Source organism: Liolophura sinensis, chromosome 8 (genome assembly GCF_032854445.1).
Source record: "Liolophura sinensis isolate JHLJ2023 chromosome 8, CUHK_Ljap_v2, whole genome shotgun sequence".
NCBI lineage: Eukaryota > Metazoa > Mollusca > Polyplacophora > Chitonida > Chitonidae > Liolophura > Liolophura sinensis.
Window position 1 is genome coordinate 12,132,208 of NC_088302.1, and position 18,003 is coordinate 12,150,210.

Consider the following 18,003-nt stretch of genomic DNA (forward strand, 5'->3'; position numbering starts at 1 on the left):
TTACACAGTCATTTTTACCGGCCCCGATAGCACAGTTGGTAGAGTGTCTGCTTCGGGAGCAGTAGATCCAGGGTCAATCCTGGGTCGAGTCACACCTAAGACTTTAAAAGGGAAGTTGTAACTTCCTCGCTTGGTGTTCAGCATGAAAGGGATAGTGCAACTACTGGATGACCTGTCTCAGTATAATGGCTCGGGCAGGGCGGCTTACTTGCCTTCGATAAGGCGTCTCAGTGAAGCAGCACTAGATAAAAGAGCAGTGGAAATCCATCCTGCAACAAGGAGGCACATTACATGCATTCCAAGGATTCCTTCGTCGCCATATGACTCAAAAATTGTTAAGTATGACATTACACCCCAAGCACTCACTCACTGTCATTTTTTTGGAAAAGTAAACGGATAACGTGTTCATACAAAACTAAATCTTTTTAGGAACTTAACTATTATGATTCTACAGTGCATTGCTATATATGTTGCGGTCTCCAGCTCATCTACATATCTACAATTGCATGTATAATCTACCTTGGCTGTCATTCATGAAAATGTAACATGTCAAGTTCAGAATTCACTATACCCTAAATATATGTACATATGAACTGCTTTATTACCTGGTACAGAAAGGATGCTGACTGGTGGAGGTTCTACACGTTACAAATCACTAAGCACGCATTTTGGTGAAACAAAACTCTGAATTTTAGGATTTACACTGTCTTTAACTAAATGAATGGATATGGTTATTATTTTAGACACGAGTTCTAATGCACTTAAGAAGATTTCACTTACGCAATGTAGTTGTGAAAGGCCATTTATCTCATATACATGTATTTATTAGTGAAGTTTTATTTTCAAATCAAATTTAAAATGAACATAATTTGCACTGAAAGTCGCTGTTTCATGTAGGGTACCTCATTGATCCATTTAGTGCATTTTCAACAGAAACAAAATTACATATTGCCAATGACATCATCAAAAAATTAGAATTGTTGAGAACATCTCACTTGGCGAAAACTTGACATGGAACATGGCAGGAATTGGTTGCTTTCAAGAGGTACTTCGCCCATAATTTTCTCTGTATTATGCGATTTTACTTACATTACTTATGTAATATATCTGAAATTGTGCTGAGACCACATAGAGCCTTATCATGATCCATTCTATTTACAGTGAAACGGAATAATCCTGGAATTTATTGGCAAAACTTGCGGTTTTCACAAATAATCCTGAACAATCTTGTCAAATATTACACCTTTTTCTTTGAGAAAAGCCCTGGATTATAGAGGATAGGTCTGACAGGGGCATGCATGTCTATTTTGGAGCCTGGAAGATTAGTCTCATAGGTACATAGGATGTGGAGGTCAAACCAAGGTCACAGAAAATAAGGCAGAAAAAAACTTTACACTATGGAGGAGAATTTGGCCAGGGTTGGTATAGTCTCCTGGACATATTTGTTTAAGAGTATCTGTGTGTGTGACTAGTTGAATACCTTTCTAACATGGACACAAAGCCTTCACCAAATAGGCAGGTAATCCAAACTAATCTAGATCAGTGGTTACAGGTAAACAGATGGCTGATTAGCTCAGGTGAGAAACGACCAAGAGATAGGTGTTAAGCTCTCTAGCTGCCTCAGTCAAAGGATCTAGCAATTTAGACAAAGTGCAGGACTTCTGCCTAACCTTCTTTTAGCCCAGTGTAGTGAAAAAAAACTTCCAAAGCAATTCTGGCCACTTCCACACTCAATAAACTCAGTTAAAGTCAAATAAATTCAGAATTAGTATTTTCATTGTTCAAAAAATGGACCTAGTTTATTTGCAGCACACTGACTTTTACTTCCACCATTTTTAAGAACTGATTCAATTCTGAAACAATGAAATACCTTGGAAACTATCCCTTTGTCATGGACAGTCCACTGGTTTAAAATGCACTCTTTGCTATAAAGGTCCAAAACTTCACATGTGCATCTAACTGTGGGCATTATAAAATACATCTGAGGAAGGTACAAATGACCCCCCCCCCCCCCCCCCCACCAAAAAAAGAAATTTCATGTTTAGTATGAAAGTATAATCATGTCATTAAAAGCTCTAAGGAGAAGAATTCCATTTATTTGCTCCTTTGCTTTTGTTTCTCCTAATGGACACCAAAACAGTTATTACAATGGGACAAATTTCCATTAAAGTATGCTCACATTTTTTATAAGGCATCAGGTAGAACATTTTGAACAGGTTAATGAAGATTAATCACTTATCAATGGTTTTGTATTGAACTCTGATCACTAACAGGCACTGCAGTACCAAGCTGGCCACACCTCTACCAGGGTGGGCTTCATTACATAGATCAAAGTACATGTACCATATTTTCATTGCGTGCAACTGGTAATTAATGCAACACAACACGGCCGATAATCTATTAATCCACAGGTAGTACAGGATTATTTGTTTTGTAAGCACTAGTGTAATTATTAAGGATTCCCATGTTCTGTTCATGAAGCACTGGTGATAGTGTTCAGTCTATGAAACTACTGTTTCCGTTTACACTGTCCATGGTTCATTGAAGACCCCATTTCCTCCACCAATATGGTATGCATATTTGTACATCACATGTGGGAAAGTTTGTCAGTAAGTTGCATAAGGCCGGTGGTTTACCTCAGGTACTGGCGTTTCCTTCACCCATAACACTTGACCACTAATGTATAAGAGAAAAACACTTGAGTATGGTATTCAACAACAATCAAATATATTTATAAATAAACAAACTGATTATTTAAAAAAATATTAGCTTCATACACCATTGCATAATTTCATCATCAAAATATATGTATCCCCATTGGCATAAGCTATAATTTTGGTAGAACAAAAGAATAAATTTTGAGCAAAGGTGCATGCCATATTTTCTAAGTCGTGCAGGCTAGAGCAAAATCTTCTACTCGCCCTTATCAGCTTGAATTTTTATTATCAGGCCTCATCAAGAGGTTTTAACCCTACCTATCACCACAAACCAAGGTTATCAGGCTCACACTTGATTAATGTTTGGCTACGAGACCTACAGGCCCTTTTTCCTTCCCACTGTTGAAGAATTTCTTACAAGAGTATGACCTGATTTTGTATGTAGTGTCTACAAAGAACACATGTTCTGTACTGTTTCAAAATCTGGTTTGACAACATGTGCTTTACCCAAGCATAAGCAAGTCAGAAAATAATAAAAAATGAGAAGGCCTTCAATATACGAGAGCTTAAATAAGATGTTTCTGAGAATGCAAGGCCATGCAAAACTCATGTTGTGTTTCTAATTTCGAAATCTAAAGAAATATCAATGCCTGGATGCATTTAAATAGGTTAACTTACATAATCATTATCTTGTCTGATGGTGATATATTAATCTTAATTAGTGCGGTTATAGGACATGTGTACAGAATTTATTTCTTTATTTGATTGATGTTTTACGCCTAACTCAAGAATCTTTCACTTACACGATGGTGGCCAGCATTATGGTGGGAGGAAAACGGGCAGAGCCCAGGGGAAACCCACAACCATCCACAGGTAGCTGGCAGGCCGTCCCAGGTACGACTGGAGAGGAAGCCAGCATAGGCTGGACTTGAACTCACAGCAACTGCATTGGTGGGTCATTGCCTTGTGCTGGCATACTAACTGCCTTGGCCACAAATGCCCTGCTAAAGAATGAATTAAAATCACTGTATATGGACTTACGGAACACTATAGGGATTCCACCTCGGATGGCTTTCTTGTTGTCAAATACAGCCTCTTTGCTGGAAAGACAAAATAAGCAAAAGCATATACAAAAATGTTTACCCTTGGAATATCTTTTTATGATAGATGAATGCAGCCAGCAAATCAACTGGCATAATATCTTCCACCTGCTTGTCATATTCACTTTGGAGAGAGCTCAACATCATTTTAACAACAACGTTCCCTTAAATGATAAAAATTCTTCTTTCCTAGGACCTTTAAGTTGGTTACTAAAACCATTCAAACAATGATTTACATGTAGTTCTCAAAATACATTAAAATACTTGCTTGATGAATTGTGGAACATATCTGTATGCATATTATTTTCCAAGCAAATTAGACAATAGTGTTTTTATTCAACATATAATGGTAATAATGACAGACTAGAGTAACCTTCAAATGGGTGATCATTTTATGATGGGCTTACGGGAGAATTTCCAGAAAATATTTAACAAAAGGAGTCGGTTGTTTAAGATGTCATAACATAAAATATATGTACTAATGAATGCTGAGTGCAATTACATAAGTTAAAAATATTGAATTATAGCAAGTTCAGCTAGCTGGATAAAAATAGAAAAAAAAGCCCTTATTAATAAATTAACTCCGATTATGTGACAAGAATGTACAGTCTTCAGCCTTACTATGTTATCATTTACAAATTAACTAAAAAATAAGGCACGTGGTGCAGAATACTGTACTGTACTATGTAGATATCCAACACATAACAGTACAGAATGAATTTTACAATATTTACGGTAGCCACAACTCTCATTTTTGTCCTATTTGCTTCCAAATGACATACTGCACAGCAGTTATCAAAGGAAACAGGCTAATTAAGGCAGATGAGGCCTGAGTGTGTCCATGTAAAATATGACTGTCAATAAACCTCAGAAACATCACACCTGGCTGTGAAATACCAGGTGAAAAAAACTAATTGGTAATCGAAAACTCCCTGAATAATTTAACCACAAAGCTAGTGAGTTCAAGTGGTGGTGGATATATCTGAAAATCAAGACTGGAAAACAAAGTGCAAATGAGGATGACAGATTGGGTCAATATTCCTGTGATAAAATTAGTCCCCCATACTCCTGCCGGGTTCAGCACATTTGCATATCTGTAAATGTGTGAATATAAATAATGAAATTAAGTTCCAAACTTATTGAAGGCTTTGTCACAGTGCAGTACTGAGTGGGACCTATCTCAAATTGCCAATGGCATAAAAAATCAATAACTGCTTATAAATTAGAGATTAATTTTGTTTTTTTAATCAATTTTATACTAAAACTTTGTGTCCAACATTTGAAAAAAAAAATAATACCACTTGTAATCATAATAATCAGCAAAAATTGAAAAAACCGAAAACAATTTACCCTTGTTTCTCAATCTTTTCGCATGTAAAAGAGCAACTTTCAGTGAAATTTATGCACATTTTTCATTTGATTCGGAGACAAAACAATACTGGTTGGATGGGCCAGTTTCAGGGCTTGACAAAAAAGTATAATTTAATCAATCTACACACACTAATGTCTTCAGAATATGCTAAAATAAACACCTTGCAAACATGCGAAAAGATTGAAGAATAACAGTAGTCCAATTTTAAATTGTCAACTTCTTCACTGATTAATAAAAACTGAAAAAAATTTAAATATACATAAAATGTCACAAATGACTGCTTGAAGGGCCAGCTGATCCCAGTAATACACTAAGATTACAATTTAACTCTTTTGTAAAAAAGTTGAGAACTCAGCTGTGCAGTTATTATGTACAGTAGAAGAGCAAGTCTATTCAACATCTTGACAAAGGTGTGATGGCATATTACATGAGCGCACAACAAAGCCTATATGTCTATACCCCCTATGCTGTGCAATGAGCTAGTCCACCCTTACACATAAATGTCAGACGGAACAAGAAGACATGCCTAACAGATTTTCACCAAAACCAGTTCTTGTTGACAAGGTGCAAACAAACCCATGACCTGTTGTAACTATACAGTACATCAAGTTGTTTATCTGAAGTTGAACAGTCCTGAAACTGTAAAGTTTGCTCACTTCACAGTCATCTGTGTTTATGTGCCTCTTCAACATGAGAAATTCTCACTGATATTCATGCCTTGAGCATTTCGACAATCAAGGACCGGCACATGTATGTCATATGACAAAGTAACAAGTAATTTACATACTATCAAAAATCACTGTGTATGTAAGTGCACAGGTAGTATCCAGTTCAAGCCACATTCAAATTAAACATGAAGAATTACTATAAAAGGAAGATTATGGTGTTAAGAAACGTAAAGAAAAACATGCCAAAAAAATGAGCAAAACATTTTCATTTTGGTGGCAGATTTATATTTTTTAATAGCTCCTCTATTTTATGCATATTTTTCGTTAATGGTCAGAAATATTCAGAAATTATGTCATCAATAAACATGCAGGGAAAGCAGAACCAGCTTAGAACACCTCAGGCCCCATGACCCAACAAATTTGTTTTGACATCACCACAGCAGCTAGGCTACATAATTTTCAGACTGACCACTAGGGCTTGCAAAAAATGTAGTTTAAAGCCATTTTTATGCCCCAACAAGAAAGCTGTAAACCTTTTTTTGTAGATTTATATTTCAGGTCACATTAGACGCTACATATTAAGAAATAATAACCAAGGCTTTCAGGTATCCTTTAAAGTTTGGTGAGGGTATCCCAGTAGCATGCTGCCAGTATGCCACTAGTTTGCCAGTTGTGAGCCTGTGAAATAATAGTTGTCAGCTTGTGGAAATTAAGTTTCAGTTGGTAGGCAAGACCTCTAAGTCTTTACAAGGCCAAAATTAATGGAATGATTGTGAAATTCTGGAAGCCTGCTAGAGGCATGCTAATAATGAGCTAGCAGCATTGCCTCCGAGAACATTAAGCTTAAATGGCACTTTACAGTACTGGGAATATGCAGGTTATTAAGTTATAACTTAGAAGGGCAAAGTGAAATCCCTTTAACATCCTTGATTTATGGTATGGAATGGTGAATCCATGAAAACAGATTTAACTTAGCCTGGTATATACATTAATAGTACATATTTACACACAATGACATTATCACATTAATTGTGTTTGCGTGGAGAGAGATGTTATGAAGTGCAAAAATACTGAAATTCTAGCAGCAGTTTTTCACAAATGAATCATGGTATCAGATAGCTAAATATAGCCTTACTGTGTCATAAAATGATGAGATCATGGTAACAACAGATGGTACTACAGTAAGTTGAGAACTGATAACGGCATATGATGCACAGTCAACACAACCCGAGTAATGGCGTCGCATCATCATTATTCTCCCTATCACACACGTTTTTCCTCTAAAAATCATAAATTAAGTCAATATCGTGTGCAATATGCATGAGAGATGGCAGCTAGTGTCAGCATAAAACCTGCCCATTAAAATAGGTTGTTATTACTTTCCATGCAAGGCTTAATTCTGTGTTCCTGTTTATCACAGCCTCCATCGCCTAATAGGACAATTTTTTTTTAGAACCAAATAAATTGCTTCAGAGACTGGCAGGACAACAGTTGATCTGCTGACAAAAAGTCAGCCATAGTAACTAAATGTTCCATCATACCAAAAATTGTCCTTCAGTCAAGAATTCAACAACATCAATGTGTAATTGCCCTGCTCGGCGAATGGATCCAGAGGGACCAGTGGAGAACCAGTCCCCACTCCCCTCCCCCACCCACCAGCCATCCCGGCATTAAATAATTAATGTGGGGGCAGGGGCAAAGGTATCTTTGGTCACCGCAATAACTGGCCTAAAATAATTATAAAAAGAGAAGGCCAACTGCATAAAACCACCCTACATGCAACATCATTTTGATTTTGCAGTATCACACTCTATATACACACGTGTTGTTACCTGAAGGTGATTGACATGCATTGTCATAATTTCTCTTTATTATTCATTGAAATCGCTCTGATACAAAATCAAAAACCCTTTATGATGTGATATTCTCACCTACAGCTACCTTACTCCAATGTTGAAAATGTAACATTCTGCCACACTGGCCTTATCACTATGCCATATCCTAACAACTGAAGTTTACAACAGTACATGTCACACTGTTCCCTACAACAAACAGTTATGTTTTACATCCATTGCTAACTGGGAGGACAAATATATGTATGTTGTCCATGAAAACAGAGCAGATGTCTTCTATTGTCTACAGTACATCAATAAAAGTGTCCATCTACCCTTAGTGTTTGGAGGTCATTGAGTACAGAGTGGTTTCTGTTGTCTGATTATTGATTAAAACAGTAGTTCAGGAACTGCTGCTGTCTATCATGTACATGCCAGTGCTTCCTAATCAGTCTTTTTCCTCTCCTCTTTGTCTTGTATAACTTACTGTAAATCTTCAACATTTTCGACCTCTAAAGCAATTTTTTCAGTGGAATTTATGGATATAATTCCTATAAAAATGACTCCAAAATGATTTGTTTGTGAGTGAGTGAGTGAGTGCTTGAGGTTTAACATCATACTTAACAATTTTTCAGTCATATGATGACGCAAGGAGTCCTCAGAGTGCATGCAATGCGCTTCCTTGTTGCAAGACGGATTTCCAGTGCTTCTTTACTGAGACGACTTACCAAAGGCAAGCAAGCCGCCCCACCCGAGCCATCACACTGATATATGTCAACCAGTCGTGGCACTATCCCCTTAAAGCTGAACGCCAAGTGAGGAAGCTAAAGCTTCCTCTATTAAGTCGTTAGGTGTGATGCACTAATGATGCAAGCTTTATAAAACCGTGGAAATTTTCTCTTTACATCCAAAAGTTCTCTCAGAATGTTTCATATTTTGGTCGCAGGCGCGGTTGAAATGGTTGAAGACATAGAGTATTTCAAATTGGTGAAGTCGCCGTAAGTATTAAATCTCAGATATTTCGAAAATATAGCAAGGTATTAACCTGACATACTAAACCATGCCTTCCTAGACCCACACTCCCCCATCCCCCCAAACGACCGCCACAGCCACTTTACAGCCACTTTACAGCCACTTTACAGTCAACCTGTTTTACTCAAGATTTTCAAACCAAAGATCAAAGACAGCCAAAGAAACTCTACACTCACCCACATTAACCGGATGCCAAAGGACGCCATTAACCAAGCAGATCTGACCTAGCTCAGCAGACATTCATTGAAGACAACCAACCGGTTTTACAAAGAGAACATTGCAAATTAAAACTGGTCCTTTGTGATTTGAAATCTAGTTTTCATGTTCATCCCACGGCTTTATACAATACAAGGTGCATGCAGAAGTGGTGCCGCATTTCCTCTAGCCATTAAGGCTGTGCACAATTCCTGCCACCCCAAAAACCCCAGTCACGTCATTTAATGGTTTTGCCTCCGGGGAAAAATACTAATCAATAAAGAAATACATTAAAATCTATCATGATGCACTATGCCCACAAACTGTACATGATATAAAATTTCACCACATACCTAACTTGCTCATTTTTCCTGATTCTAAGAGTTGCATTGTTGTCATAAAGGTGTATTTAGGTTTATCTGGAAGGCAGGATGATGTACTATCTCGTAGGATTGTAAAATTTAATATTTGCCACTGAAAATGCACTTTTTCAGGACTATAATTACCACTTAATAATTAATAATTATGTCATTTACTGTAACAGTTATTGCAATAATAACATCTAACATTTCTCAATTTATTATGGCTGAAAACTTTAGGAATGGCGTAGATGTGCAAAACTATCTCTAAGCATATACCTGTTTGGAACGTTAAATACAGCGTATTTTTATACATCAACATGGCTGCACACCGCCCATTACCACAAATTCACAGATTAGTACATGTGTGTAAAGTGTCAGAAAACACTGCTCACAGCATGCCATATGCTGTTTACAATCACGTGGTGAATTCCCATCAACGCACTTACAGCTCAGTGGGAAATGGTCTGTTTCTATGTGGAGAATGTCCATCCGGAGAATGTCCATCAAAATGCAGTCAGTGATGTGGGAACTGGGCTGATTATGTTATGTTATAAAATGAATCCCCTTTCTGTTCTGTCATGCTAAAGTTACCGTACCGATGTTCAAACATCAACACCTATAATCTCTGGAGATTCACAGTTATCCATGTGATCTTCATCCGTGACATTTTTACATGGAACATGCAGTCAGAAGGGAAATCAAGTGGAAATTACAGACACAATGGCTTATTAATGTTAGAATCATTTAGTTACATCAAAATATCATATTTGATAATGAACCACAATTATCAGCTATGCATAGTACGTGTTTTCAACAAATACCTCTTACAAAACTGACCACTTTAACAGAGCAAAAACATTGCCCAAATAAGGTGCTTAAGTCAATTTTCACTAACAGGATGAAGTCTGTAGGAAAGTGTGTAAGTATCTTGCCAAAGGTTGGTGGTTTACCCCAGCTAGTTTCCTCCACCCATAAACCTATAACTCTTAATGTATGGTACACAGGAAATGCCAGTTCAATCCTGAGCTGTGTAATATTCAGACTTCAGAATTAGCACTCTTAATTATATTTTCTTGCTAATGGCAGTAATTATAAGTAATGGGATTAACAGCACTAAACTATGGTCTGTCCAGTTGAATGTACCTATTAGTATACTGTGGCTACCTGGGTGAAGAATGCATTTCATGTCTGTTTTTGTGATGGATTGATTAATTTTATGAATCAATTGATTAATAAAATACTCCAAAACATTTCACTTTTCTGATGACAGTAAGGTTAATGAGTTGGGAGGAAACATATATTCCTTGAAATGCAGGTAAAAATACCTGCCAGACCACCTCACTAGAATCTACAGTCGATCCAAATCAATCAGCCTAATTAATGTAAGATGGATTTAAGTAATTGACCACCTTGGCCAAGATTCAATCATGTGCTGCATTTTACAGAAATGAGACAGCATGCAAGGCCCCCTCATGAATATAACCTATCTGACATACATGCTCATGTAGCTAGCACTCAAATGAGACAGAGCCCACTGTAAACATGTTGGCAAAAGGAAACTTTATAAGCTGTCCTGCTACAAAGAGACATTGTGATGAAATGACTCTGCACAAATTTAATACCTATATGATGATAAAGCTGAAACAGAAACGCCAAGCAAACAGGTACTTGAATCTAGATGTCAGTTACACATGGATAAAACTGTGGCCACCTCTCTTCTTTTGCATTAGCACACCCTGATGTGTTTGCAATAATATACACTGTTTTTGAGCATTTTAAACTTTGATTTCACACACATGACAACTAGTGCTTTGAAGCATATCCTGAAATTTAATTAAGCAACATTTGAGTTAATGTGAATACATTGTTGTTAAAATTTGCAACATCACATCCATCATGATTGATGGAGCCTGCCTAATTAAACCAGGGAAAATGTGAAAAAGTCACACGGGATTTGCCAGCTACATATTAAACAAAACTATCAATTCATTATATTGACACTGTGTTCATGCAGGTAAACACTTTGTCCCTCCTGGGATACTGCCAGTCATCGGTGTGTGATGATGACATGTCACGTACATGCCTGTTATGATGGGAACAAAAGCACATGTAACTGCTTTATGTTACAATAGTGCATGGGCAGAAGTTCCCATATGATGCCATGTTCACTTGAATTCAAACAAACCTGCCATATTTAACTGCATGTACATACAATGTCTGAAATTTACTCATTTCTTGTTTTTGGAAATGTTATTCCTTCAGAAGAACAGAGTACTAGTAACAGTCTTTATTACAGCACAATGTCATAAAGGATTTTTTTTTTTTTTTTTTTTTTTTTTTTGTGATTGGTGTTTTACGCCGTACTCAAGAATATTTCACTTATACGACGGCGGCCAGCATTATGGTGGGTGGAAACCGGGCAGAGCCCGGGGGAAACCCACGACCATCCGCAGGTTGGTGACAGACCTTCTCACGTACGGCCGGAGAGGAAGCCAGCATGAGCTGGACTTGAACTCACAGCGACCGCATTGGTGAGAGACTCCTGGGTCATTACGCTGCGCTAGCGCTTTAACCGACTGAGCCACGGAGGCCCCCTGTCATAAAGGAAGACAGAATCATTGTTACCTGGTTGATATGAGAGCAGGGATACTCCATTCTAATTAAACCTAGCTAGGCTATGCTGAATTTTAGGCACTGTACATTTATTAAAAAATGCCCAAGGCTGTAGACTTTAACCCAGGAAATCCTATCTCCTAGGTAAGCCAAATACACATTCTGTCATATACAGACGTGTGTGGGTAACATACCTAACAGTCCATCAAAGCAATTGCTCACACACGACGGGTTTCCCTCATACTCTATATGTATATGTATACATAAAAGGTCAATTGTAACCTCACTAAATGAAAAAAAAACTACCATAATACATGCTTGGAATTTATTTACAACAAATTGGGTCAAGTAAATTCATTTTTATGCAGAGTTTGGCTTAAATGCATATATAATTAACTCTGTATAATAGGCACTGGTATGTATGTATGTAAGTATGTATTTAGCACAAGAATTAAAGGCAGGAATTCATTTACATGTAAAGGTATATAAATGATAATGTAAAAATTTACACAGTAAATAGTGTGCACATGCACCCCAATAAATGTACAAAATTATCATAGTAGACATCAATCACATGAGTTACTGTAGCTCAGCTGTAATACCGGTATATATACCACAGATGCAAGTCTGAGCATTAACTGAGGCATTATCTTCAGGCTAAAACGTATATTCCTATCGAAAGACACTTGATGAGTTGTGAAGAGTGTATAGAAAGAATTAAGCTGGGAGTGAGATTTTGAGAGGTAGTTTTAATTAGCCCCAGATCAATTTAAGATCATCTTAAAACCAGCTCACCACAATGAAGATGCTTTGTCATCTATGTTGCATGCAGGAAGCAGGAGTGGCTACAATAAGGGTGAGATATACTGTAGATCTAGTATCCTTAATTCAGCTACAATTACTGCAGGATCCAAAGTGCGCATACTGATAAAACACAACACAAAATGTGTTCTAATTTAGCATCTACTAATGTGAGCAATTACGTGGTTTACCATAACAATTAATGGAGGCATAAAGTTTATGACACCTAATAATATAGTGGAAAAACACAATGAGTATTCATCATGGGTGGAACTGAAGCTTGCTGAAACATATGCTTCCGTAAACTGTGAAGTCATTTGTGTCAGATCTACAGTGATTTGAATTTATTCATTATTTAACTATTTTCTGAACAAAAATACATATAGTTCGACTTAACCACTCAACTTAATATATAGTTCAATTTACCAACAACATAATGATAATTTTATCTATATGGGCATCCTGGGTAATTACTTCAGAACAATGTTCATTTCATACATGTACACGTATATCTTGTCTGACAAGATGGTGCTCTCAAAACTGGCAACAGGGAAATTTAAAATAATGAGCATGCAGCCGGCATGTCATGCGGCTTCACTGGATCATCTGAAACACCTGTGGATTAATCAACTGTGGGACGTCAATAAAAATATTGATTACTTATACACAGGTACATACCAAAGTCACAAATAAAAATCAGTAATGGAATAGAAGCTAATTGTGCATTTTTGCAGGCTGTACTTACACCCTAAATGACCTAAAATTTCACCCCCAAAAGTGCATTTTTAGAAGCAAATAAATGTTCCAAAATATTAATACTGGTACTAAAACTTACAATTTTCCAGTAGACTATCATCCCACGTTCCAAGCACACATCAAAACACCTTTCTAAAATTAGTAGAACTCTCAGAATCAGGAAAAATGAACAGGTTAGTCCTGGATGAAACTTACGGTCATTCAGGGTATAAATTTTATTTCTTTGATTGGTGCTTTAAGTTGTACTTAAGAATCTTTCACTTACATGACAGTGGCCAGCATTATGGTGAGGGGAAACCAGGCAGAGATGGCAGGCCTTCCCACATACAGCCAGAGAGGAAACCAGCATGAGTTGGACAGAGACCATATCAGTGAAAGGCTCCTGGGTCATTGATCCGTGCTGGCGTGCTAATGCCTTTGACCCTACGTGTAACACTGCTTGATTTCTGAAGAGAATCTATTTGCTTGTTTGCTAAGGCCTTAATGCCACTTCCAACATTATTTCAGTCATGACACGAGAGTGTCACTTTGATGCAAGCTGTAAGTGTCAGGGCTGTCATTTTTTAAGTGCTGCCTCACTGGAACATAAAGCTGCAGACACAAAACATGATACCCTATCCAGTCACAGTGCATTTATTTAGTCCGACAAGTAACAAAGAAATACCCGTACGTTTAACGCTAGGATTGGGACGCCAAGATTGGTAAATTGTTCCTGATCTGACATGAGACTTTTTTTTTTTTAAAACTGAACACTAAAAGATTATTGTATCCTCAAATTCACAAACTTGATTTAAATTCCCTAGACTGAGTTATGTTGTTATGGAAACCACACATCTGATTTGAATGACCCCACTTTACACAGACACTCACTTCAGAACAACATATTAAAGTTTTACATAAAATCTGATATTAACTGCTAAATGTATCAATACATGACTAATGCTATGGTTTCAAACATATTCAGACCATTATATCTACTTCTAACTCGTTCACTGTATAACTGTGTTGCCATGAAAACCACTAATTGATTGGAATTCCCACATTTTAAACCGGTAATCACTTCAATCAGAACAAGGTCAGCCTACACAACGTGCAAATATGAAAACCGTTTCTGGAACAATCAAATTAATGTAAATTCTATCTTATTCATTTCGTCTCCACATGCAATATGTACATACCCTATTAATGTTACTGTTGTCTTGGAGACCACAAATACAAGCCCCATCCTATGTAAATAGGGATCTACATGTATAGTTTAGCAGAATTTTAGTCCACACGTACTTCCTAAATTGGAAAGCATGCTCTGTCTAAATAAACTTCTGCAACTTTACCTTCTTGACATTCTATACATTTATGCGCGATCTAGCCTTATATGGCTATGAGTATTTAGATTGCCATGGAAACCACAATTTAATTCAAATGGCCCTATTTAACATAGGAATCTAGTTAGCACAAAATAATCCTATAGTGATACACCAAACCTTAAAACCTGGTCTTTCTGAACCGCTATGGCTTCTAAGCTTCTTCATTCCCACCATCTCCCCGTCTAATAATTGTATTATGTTGCCATGGAAACAATAAATTTGAAGCGACTGACCCCTAAGCTGTAGAGAAGCACAAAGATTGCCAATTTTAAAGTCTTCAGCATCAGCTTACTCACGGCCACTGCATGCTTTAATAGGGTGGAGGCTCTGTATCTAACGGCTTGCCCTGCTCAAAACGATATCTACAATTACTGGTACCCATATCACGCGCATCCCGTTGGGTCGTGTTAGATTGGGTACACATGAGGTGTTCTCTATAGGGTTCAAATGTAGCTTAATATCAACATATACAGCCTCAAATATATCTATTTTCAACAAAGTCAATCAGAGATCATGGTGCATATTGTACACATTGAAAAGCTAGTAGTACTCTCTGAACAAAGTGTCCATATTCAGGTATGGTACCAAACACACGCGGTCAAACCAGCCAGTTTGCCAAAATGGAATCATCAATTATGCAAATTAACTGCCTCTCTCATGCACCATAAAGAAGACTGTGACATCAAACAAGCATAATGGGACGGAGGCACATTGAACGCTAGCGATGGTACGATAGTCGCCACAATAGCCTTTGTGCGCTCATATTTCAGATTCTCCGCCCCACTGGGCATACTCTCAGTTCTGTTACTCAGGTGGGTAACACTATTATATACCCAACTCCTAGAACCTGAACTTTACCCTAAAGACCCTAAAAATATGACCTAAGTCTGGACCCTATGTCACTCTGTGCTGGCTGTTTTTACATATATGTAACTCAAGCAATTTGTTTACTAGAATTTGTTTTTCAATTCCTATTTGTTTCTTTTTTTACTGATTGTGTTTGCATGTACAAAAATGTCAACAAAATATCGGTTTTCCAACAATGTAAAACAACAATGCTAAATTAGGTGAAGTTTGCAGCACACCTTCATACAATGTATAACCATATTGACATTCAAAAGTAATGACTGAACCTCCAGCTATTACAAGTCCACTTCCACACCTTTACAGCTAGAACCTAGCTGTCCTACTATATTTATCATCCTCGAGCCCAGATTGTTCGAAAGTGTATTAGCTACCAGTTAAACCCGGCATTAACTGAAGTGCTATTGGTTTTGTATTAATTAGGATAATAAGATTGGTATTTAGGTTTAAGTCTGATATTTTTAATATTTTTATTTATTTATTTGATTGGTGTTTTATGCCTTGCCCATGAATATGTCACTATTTTTGACTGATGTGACATTATGGTGGGAGGAAACCGGGCAGAGCCTGGGGGAAACCCACAACCATCAGTGCCCGCATTGGTGAGAGGCTCCTGAATCATTGGGCTGCGCTGGCACACTTTCGCCACACTGTTTGCACCATTTTTTACAACCCTTAGTAATAATGATATTGCAAAGGTTGATAAAATTGCACTCTGCTAGCCAATACATCTCGCTCAGCCCATACAAAGACATTAGACTACTTATGCAGTTTTCGTTCTTCTTTCACTTATTCACTTTAAATGTAAAACATATCATTAATCTGATAATAGGGATATCAGATGAAAAGAAAGCAACACTGTATGTAGCCTCCAGCTCACTATACTCATTAGCTATGTTGTGACAGCTGAATCACATAAATTAATAAGACATCATGAGACAATTATTTCTTTCCTTTTCCTTGAAGCTTGATGTATACCAAGCTACATGTATATACTCAGGGATACTGTATTTCACCACCTTATAGGATCACTTATGAGGATTTTTTGTGTTTTTGGTGAATTTGAATTGAAACCATGTTAAGGCCTTTGTGTATTTCTGAAAATACATTATTACCTACAGAATATAGGATCTGATCATACAATGGTTTTCTGCTGTTAAGAATTTTTCAGAAATTTACATCTCAGGTCAATTATCATAAAATCATGATTTATACATGCCTTTTTCTATAGGTCAGGTTTTCTTTTTAAATGATAAAATTACAAGCAGGTAAATTATGCAACATTTTGGGACAACCCACTCAAATTACCATGGCAACAGATGTCATGAATAACTGTTGCAAACACATGCAAACGAGAATTATAAGAACAAATAATGTTTTATGCATTAGAGTATCAATAGTTTGCGCGTTTCTCACGCGTAGATTTGATGTAAACTATTCAGGTTGATCTTCAGGTCTATGATCTGTAATATAAACATTTGCTGACATTTTCCATTTATTGCTTGTATGTATAATTAACTATACGAAATATATCTTTTAAAGTAGTATACAGAATATACTCTTTTAAATAGTACTTTAAATGTTTCATGCATGTATGCATCTCTGGCACGTATAGTTTTAGGCCAATATATCTGTTTACAAGTAAATTCATAGATTTTTCTCTATATGCTCTAAACAATAAAGTCTTTGCAATTTTAAACTCTTTAATGATTTATTTATTTATTTATTTAGGTATTTGACTGGTGCTTTATGCCGTACTCAAGAATATTTCACTTATATGACAACCAGCATTATAGCAGGAGGAAACTAGGCAAAGCCTGGAGGAAACTCACAACCATCAGCAGGTTGCTGGCAAACCTTCACATTTACAGCTGGATATAATTTTAATGATGTATTTCATCAAAAGTTCAGCATATTAATTTTAAAAAGTTTAACTTGCTTGATTCTGATTGGTTAATTCATTTTAACCGTACCACTCTAAAGTTTTTTGTGAAGTTTGAAAAAGTTGGTGTCAGAAGTATTGCCTTAAGTACATTATGTGCTTCTGAAGGTGCATTTTTAAGTATCCTAAACCTTACATGAAATACGGTATGTCACACACAAAACATGTTCATTCTTGCAACTCTCGCTCTATCACCTCAAAGTCATGCAAAAAACACAACTGTAGTGAGCACGTCTGCCAATAACTAAAACCTAATTTAATAATAAACTTTTCCAATAACAATTTAACTTTTTGGTTGCGGCAGTAGCTGTGGCAATGACATGCACACTGTTTTGGAAAAGTACATTTCTCAATATATTCTCTAACGAAAATCAATTTTCAATGTGATTAATACACCTTTCAGTTTGGACTTTGGAGTTATCTGGGTCGGTCAATTTCACTGCTT

The 18,003-nt window shown here is 36.8% G+C and overlaps 1 protein-coding gene across 1 annotated transcript in view; it reads right to left on the reverse strand.

Annotated features, from left to right (window-relative positions):
• Positions 1-18,003, reverse strand: part of LOC135472412 (uncharacterized) — a 35,127-nt gene that overhangs the window by 10,434 nt on the left and 6,690 nt on the right. The window contains exon 3 of the mRNA XM_064751907.1: positions 3,699-3,757. Within this exon, the coding sequence (XP_064607977.1) occupies positions 3,699-3,757 (59 nt within the window). The remainder of the gene's footprint in view (positions 1-3,698; positions 3,758-18,003) is intronic.